This window comes from Physella acuta, unplaced genomic scaffold (genome assembly GCF_028476545.2).
Source record: "Physella acuta isolate Inbredline_101_S28 unplaced genomic scaffold, ASM2847654v3 ptg001528l, whole genome shotgun sequence".
Classification (NCBI taxonomy): domain Eukaryota; kingdom Metazoa; phylum Mollusca; class Gastropoda; family Physidae; genus Physella; species Physella acuta.
This window is the reverse complement of record NW_026733043.1, coordinates 339,987-346,913: the sequence shown is the minus strand read 5'-3', so window position 1 is coordinate 346,913 and position 6,927 is coordinate 339,987. Positions and strand designations below refer to the sequence as shown.

At 32.8% G+C, this 6,927-nt stretch overlaps 2 protein-coding genes across 2 annotated transcripts; both read left to right on the top strand.

Annotated features, from left to right (window-relative positions):
• Positions 1–1,049: 1,049 nt before the first annotated feature.
• Positions 1,050–2,872, top strand: LOC131928627 (uncharacterized). The gene is made up of 3 exons (XM_059284697.1): positions 1,050–1,195; positions 1,418–1,511; positions 2,698–2,872. Exons 1-3 carry the CDS (start codon positions 1,051–1,053, stop codon positions 2,798–2,800), a joined length of 342 nt encoding a protein of 113 aa, XP_059140680.1. The 5' UTR covers position 1,050; the 3' UTR covers positions 2,801–2,872.
• A 1,887-nt stretch (positions 2,873–4,759) lies between these two features.
• LOC131928625 (uncharacterized) lies at positions 4,760–6,582 on the top strand. The gene is made up of 3 exons (XM_059284695.1): positions 4,760–4,905; positions 5,129–5,222; positions 6,408–6,582. The coding sequence occupies exons 1-3, from the start codon at positions 4,761–4,763 to the stop codon at positions 6,508–6,510; spliced, it is 342 nt and encodes a 113-aa protein (XP_059140678.1). The 5' UTR covers position 4,760; the 3' UTR covers positions 6,511–6,582.
• The last annotated feature ends 345 nt before the right edge of the window (positions 6,583–6,927 follow it).

Here is a 6,927-nt window from a genome sequence, read left to right as displayed (position 1 = left end):
TGCATTCAAAATACGAAGAGCGCTATTTCACAATTTCACACCAACATGTTTGTGATTGTAAGAATAACGTGTTCGATGCAGCTGTGATATGCGGGGGCCCAAGTAATTGCTGAGGGAAACCCACGAGTTGTCGAGATTAAATTATTGAACGAAAATGGTTTGGATAATAAATTACACAAACGCTAATTTTTAAATATAACAAAAAACGTAACCACATTTTGTAAAACACCTAGGCTACACCATGTGATTACTGCAACACTGTACAACAGTTAGCTATACGTAAAACACTTAACCATATCTAAAACACTTAGCCATATGAACAACACTTACCCATATGTAAAACACTTAGCCATATGTAAAACACTTAACTATATGTAAAACACTTACCCATATGTAAAACACTTATCCATATGTAAAACACTTACCCATATGTAAAACACTAAACCAAATGTAAAACACTTACCCACATGTGCAACACTTTGCCATATGTAAAACACTTAACCAAATGTAAAAAAACTTAACCATATGTAAAACACTTACCCATATGTAAAACACTTAAACAAATGTAAAACACTTAACTATATGTAAAACACTTACCCATAATTAAAACACTTAACCATATGTAAAACACTTAACCATATGTAAAACACTTAGCCAAATGTAAAACACTTAACCATATGTGTGTGTATTTTTTTACACGAGAAGTTGAATCCGACATCAATTAGGAGGAAGAAATTTCAAGTGAAACACCCACGCTCACATACGCACTCAAACACAAACATACCAGATTTTCATAATATGAATCGATGTTTGCTTTTTGAGAAAGCAGCATACAAATGACAGCTTCAATAAACTAATTCATTATTAATGGTTCATTCCGTTCATACGTTAATCCTTACTTCAATTACACTTTGAAAATAATCCGTCCGTTTTTTATGCCCAATGTCAATATTTAGTTAATTGAAATATTCGGATTAGCATAATTTATTTAAGTTAATTTTAGAAAGTGATAGCTAACTTAGGCCTATATAATGCGTGGTTGGGGACAATATGAGGTACAATCTACACGAGCAAAAATTTCACGCACAGGTCATTCATTGTCAGACCAGTCTCAACATGAGCAAGATAATTATAACTCTTGCCGTCTGCCTCGGTCTGGTTGGTTACGTGTCGGCTGCTACGTATTATGCAATGGGTAAGAGAAAAATTTCAATTTTGTTTTCAGGATTTTTTTGCAAGTCTTTTTTGTTTCTGTTTTCATGTGATCCGTACCAGAAAGGGAACTGCATTTTTATCAATATACAGAATTTTTTTTATTCTTTTAAAAGTTGCATTAAATGTTTTGCCCGTACAAATAGTCGCAAAAAAGGTTATACAGCTATGTTTCCTAAACATTTAAGTTCTTTGATTTTAACAGAAGACTGCCCAGATGGAGTAGAGGTTGGCGAATCCTGGTACCCATCGGGATGTCAGCGATGCGACTGTAATGGTGGAAGCTACCAATGCTACTCGTAAGTTTTTATTACATACCAACTAGAACACATTGTTTAACTTCTTCTTCTTCTTCTGCGTTCTTAATTGAATTTATGTTAGAAGGATTCAAACAATATGTCTAACTTCGACGTTAAACTGGATTGTGGTCACCAGATCCGCGGGTGCCCCATATAGTTTTTTCATTGAGTGGGGCGTATGGGGCCAGTGTTTTAGATCGCGCTTGATTGTACAAGGGGCAAAATATATTTCATAGCAACCATAACACATTTTTAAACTAACGCTAACACTTTTTTCCGAACCCCACTTTTCATAACTTGAAACATCTGTTCATAGTTCTTTAATATACCACTAGTTCATCCAAGACAAGAATTATTTTTTCAGCGAGATTATAAACGAAGTATGAAGGTTGTATGTAATCGTGAAAAAAATCGACGTTTTATACCGCCATGAGTCGGAAAAACTTAGTTTTGCAATTGTGTCCGTATGTCTGTGTGTGTGATGTGTGTATGCTTGTCTTTGATCACGATACATTAAGTACCTCTACAGCTAGGATGATGAAATGTCATATATATTAGTATTCTATCAAATTTGTTGTTCGGTACCAACTTTTCAGCGATTTCCGGTAACCGGAAGTGAAAATTAGTCTGCTTTTGGTTTTTCAAAAGCATATTACTTAAATACTTTTTTCTGATAGAAAGACGAAATTTCACATATAAGTAAAAGATCTACTTCTCTGGTGTCCGTCAAAAGTTTTGTAATTTCCGGTGCCCGGAAGTAGTACTTTAATCTTTTTCCGATTTCTCAAAAACTTATATGAATTTATAAAGTGATATTATTCCTTACTATTTTAATTTTACACGTATTGTTTGCTGTTCACTTGGTGCTCATTTCTTTTTTCTACGAGATTCAATTTTAATTTTAAAAGTTAAATTTTTAAAAATTGATTAAAAAGCATGTCTATATCCCGAGTTGCCATCCCCAGTAGTGTTATAAAAGAATATTCGAGAAAGTTTAGGGCAGATCACTCCCGATTTATTTTTAGGCATGTTGTCTTAAAAAATCCTTGTGAACATATTGGAAGTGTAATAAGATTTACAGCTGCGACATGGTGGAAACATTGTAAATTGACAGAATTATCTGGCATCTATTCGATCATAATTTGAGATCATTAATTAACACTGCTATGTTTACATCTTTATTCAGATGCGGTAGCATCCGCTTTCCACCTGAGTGTAAGGCTACCTACGACACGACCAAAAAGTACCCGGATTGCTGTCGTCCTAAACTTGACTGCCCACAGATTTAAACAAAAGGTCACGATGCTTTAAAGAATAGAAAAAAAAATCAACCGAAATTTAATTTTAAAAATCAATTTAAATAAACGAAAATAAAATCTAACGTCTTTCTTCTGATTGATTTGAGTTTATCAATTCATTTTAAGAACTAGCGCATGTGTAATACAATAAAAACATTCGGGAAGTGAGCGAGATGGATCTCAAACATAAAAGTTAACTTAAAATCTGCAAAATGTAACTTTCAAGCAATCTCTTAATTGAGTTAAATATTCAAATATTATCACTCCATACTGCACTTTAACTAGCTTATTTATATCCTAGAAAACTATTATTAAACGATAATATTAGGCTATTTAAAACAAAATGTAAATTCTTTATAATAACCTAAATGTTTTATATAATTCTCAAACAATTAGTCCACATAATCAAAACAAGCACCAAATAAAAAAACCGAAATTAAGAAACAGATAAACAATAATCATATAAACAATAATCATAATAGTCCATTATGGCTAAAATATAACAAATGAACACTTTTTTTCTATACCATGATCACGAATGTTGAAATAGTTCTCTGAAAACATTTCACGGCCATGGCAGTGTATATTTATTATGGCAACATATAGACGCTTAAACTTAAACATTATGGCTGTTTACAACATTGCCGGCAGTAGGCCCTACTTAAAACATGGAACATTTATTTTTTAAAAGTATTGTAAAGTTTTCATTAAAAGAATAACAAACTAACTACAAGTAAAATGTATCGAACCCGGTACATTTGTACATAATGCTAATTTTAAACTGACAAGCGTAAGCCTGATCCTAATCACATGCTGATAGATATTCGATGGTTTCGGTTGAAAACTTAAGATCGATTCCAATGAGTCACAATTGTAAAATAGTTAAATGGCAACACATGTTGCATTTGAAATACGAAGAGCGCTATTTCACAATTTTCACACCAACATGTTTGTGATTGTAAGAATAACGTGTTCGATGCAGCTGTGATATGCGGGGGCCCAAGTAATTGCTGAGGGAAACCCACGAGTTGTCGAGATTAAATTATTGAACGAAAATGGTTTGGATAATAAATTACACAAACGCTAATTTTTAAATATAACAAAAAACGTAACCACATTTTGTAAAACACCTAGGCTACACCATGTGATTACTGCAACACTGTACAACAGTTAGCTATACGTAAAACACTTTACCATATCTAAAACACTTAGCCATATGAACAACACTTACCCATATGTAAAACACTTAGCCATATGTAAAACACTTAACTATATGTAAAACACTTACCCATATGTAAAACACTTATCCATATGTAAAACACTTACCCATATGTAAAACACTAAACCAAATGTAAAACACTTACCCACATGTGCAACACTTTGCCATATGTAAAACACTTAACCAAATGTAAAAAAACTTAACCATATGTAAAACACTTACCCATATGTAAAACACTTAAACAAATGTAAAACACTTAACTATATGTAAAACACTTACCCATAATTAAAACACTTAACCATATGTAAAACACTTAACCATATGTAAAACACTTAGCCAAATGTAAAACACTTAACCATATGTGTGTGTATTTTTTTACACGAGAAGTTGAATCCGACATCAATTAGGAGGAAGAAATTTCAAGTGAAACACCCACGCTCACATACGCACTCAAACACAAACATACCAGATTTTCATAATATGAATCGATGTTTGCTTTTTGAGAAAGCAGCATACAAATGACAGCTTCAATAAACTAATTCATTATTAATGGTTCATTCCGTTCATACGTTAATCCTTACTTCAATTACACTTTGAAAATAATCCGTCCGTTTTTTATGCCCAATGTCAATATTTAGTTAATTGAAATATTCGGATTAGCATAATTTATTTAAGTTAATTTTAGAAAGTGATAGCTAACTTAGGCCTATATAATGCGTGGTTGGGGACAATATGAGGTACAATCTACACGAGCAAAAATTTCACGCACAGGTCATTCATTGTCAGACCAGTCTCAACATGAGCAAGATAATTATAACTCTTGCCGTCTGCCTCGGTCTGGTTGGTTACGTGTCGGCTGCTACGTATTATGCAATGGGTAAGAGAAAAATTTCAATTTTGTTTTCAGGATTTTTTTTGCAAGTCTTTTTTGTTTCTGTTTTCATGTGATCCGTACCAGAAAGGGAACTGCATTTTTATCAATATACAGAATTTTTTTTATTCTTTTAAAAGTTGCATTAAATGTTTTGCCCGTACAAATAGTCGCAAAAAAGGTTATACAGCTATGTTTCCTAAACATTTAAGTTCTTTGATTTTAACAGAAGACTGCCCAGATGGAGTAGAGGTTGGCGAATCCTGGTACCCATCGGGATGTCAGCGATGCGACTGTAATGGTGGAAGCTACCAATGCTACTCGTAAGTTTTTATTACATACCAACTAGAACACATTGTTTAACTTCTTCTTCTTCTTCTGCGTTCTTAATTGAATTTATGTTAGAAGGATTCAAACAATATGTCTAACTTCGACGTTAAACTGGATTGTGGTCACCAGATCCGCGGGTGCCCCATATAGTTTTTTCATTGAGTGGGGCGTATGGGGCCAGTGTTTTAGATCGCGCTTGATTGTACAAGGGGCAAAATATATTTCATAGCAACCATAACACATTTTTAAACTAACGCTAACACTTTTTTCCGAACCCCACTTTTCATAACTTGAAACATCTGTTCATAGTTCTTTAATATACCACTAGTTCATCCAAGACAAGAATTATTTTTTCAGCGAGATTATAAACGAAGTATGAAGGTTGTATGTAATCGTGAAAAAAATCGACGTTTTATACCGCCATGAGTCGGAAAAACTTAGTTTTGCAATTGTGTCCGTATGTCTGTGTGTGTGATGTGTGTATGCTTGTCTTTGATCACGATACATTAAGTACCTCTACAGCTAGGATGATGAAATGTCATATATATTAGTATTCTATCAAATTTGTTGTTCGGTACCAACTTTTCAGCGATTTCCGGTAACCGGAAGTGAAAATTAGTCTGCTTTTGGTTTTTCAAAAGCATATTACTTAAATACTTTTTCTGATAGAAAGACGAAATTTCACATATAAGTAAAAGATCTACTTCTCTGGTGTCCGTCAAAAGTTTTGTAATTTCCGGTGCCCGGAAGTAGTACTTTAATCTTTTTCCGATTTCTCAAAAACTTATATGAATTTATAAAGTGATATTATTCCTTACTATTTTAATTTTACACGTATTGTTTGCTGTTCACTTGGTGCTCATTTCTTTTTTCTACGAGATTCAATTTTAATTTTAAAAGTTAAATTTTTAAAAATTGATTAAAAAGCATGTCTATATCCCGAGTTGCCATCCCCAGTAGTGTTATAAAAGAATATTCGAGAAAGTTTAGGGCAGATCACTCCCGATTTATTTTTAGGCATGTTGTCTTAAAAAATCCTTGTGAACATATTGGAAGTGTAATAAGATTTACAGCTGCGACATGGTGGAAACATTGTAAATTGACAGAATTATCTGGCATCTATTCGATCATAATTTGAGATCATTAATTAACACTGCTATGTTTACATCTTTATTCAGATGCGGTAGCATCCGCTTTCCACCTGAGTGTAAGGCTACCTACGACACGACCAAAAAGTACCCGGATTGCTGTCGTCCTAAACTTGACTGCCCACAGATTTAAACAAAAGGTCACGATGCTTTAAAGAATAGAAAAAAAAATCAACCGAAATTTAATTTTAAAAATCAATTTAAATAAACGAAAATAAAATCTAACGTCTTTCTTCTGATTGATTTGAGTTTATCAATTCATTTTAAGAACTAGCGCATGTGTAATACAATAAAAACATTCGGGAAGTGAGCGAGATGGATCTCAAACATAAAAGTTAACTTAAAATCTGCAAAATGTAACTTTCAAGCAATCTCTTAATTGAGTTAAATATTCAAATATTATCACTCCATACTGCACTTTAACTAGCTTATTTATATCCTAGAAAACTATTATTAAACGATAATATTAGGCTATTTAAAACAAAATGTAAATTCTTTATAATAACCTAAATGTTTTATATAATTCTCAAACAATTAGTCCACATAATCA

What these genes read in the sequence shown, in the direction of transcription:
- LOC131928627 (XM_059284697.1), top strand. Translation starts at nt 1,051, where the DNA reads ATGAGGTACAATCTACACGAGCAAAAATTTCACGCACAGGTCATTCAT. An exon ending in TGCTACGTATTATGCAATGG is followed by an intron (nt 1,196 to 1,417) that starts GTAAGAGAAAAA and finishes TGATTTTAACAG; the next exon opens with AAGACTGCCCAGATGGAGTA. An exon ending in GGAAGCTACCAATGCTACTC is followed by an intron (nt 1,512 to 2,697) that starts GTAAGTTTTTAT and finishes ATCTTTATTCAG; the next exon opens with ATGCGGTAGCATCCGCTTTC.
- LOC131928625 (XM_059284695.1), top strand. Translation starts at nt 4,761, where the DNA reads ATGAGGTACAATCTACACGAGCAAAAATTTCACGCACAGGTCATTCAT. An exon ending in TGCTACGTATTATGCAATGG is followed by an intron (nt 4,906 to 5,128) that starts GTAAGAGAAAAA and finishes TGATTTTAACAG; the next exon opens with AAGACTGCCCAGATGGAGTA. An exon ending in GGAAGCTACCAATGCTACTC is followed by an intron (nt 5,223 to 6,407) that starts GTAAGTTTTTAT and finishes ATCTTTATTCAG; the next exon opens with ATGCGGTAGCATCCGCTTTC.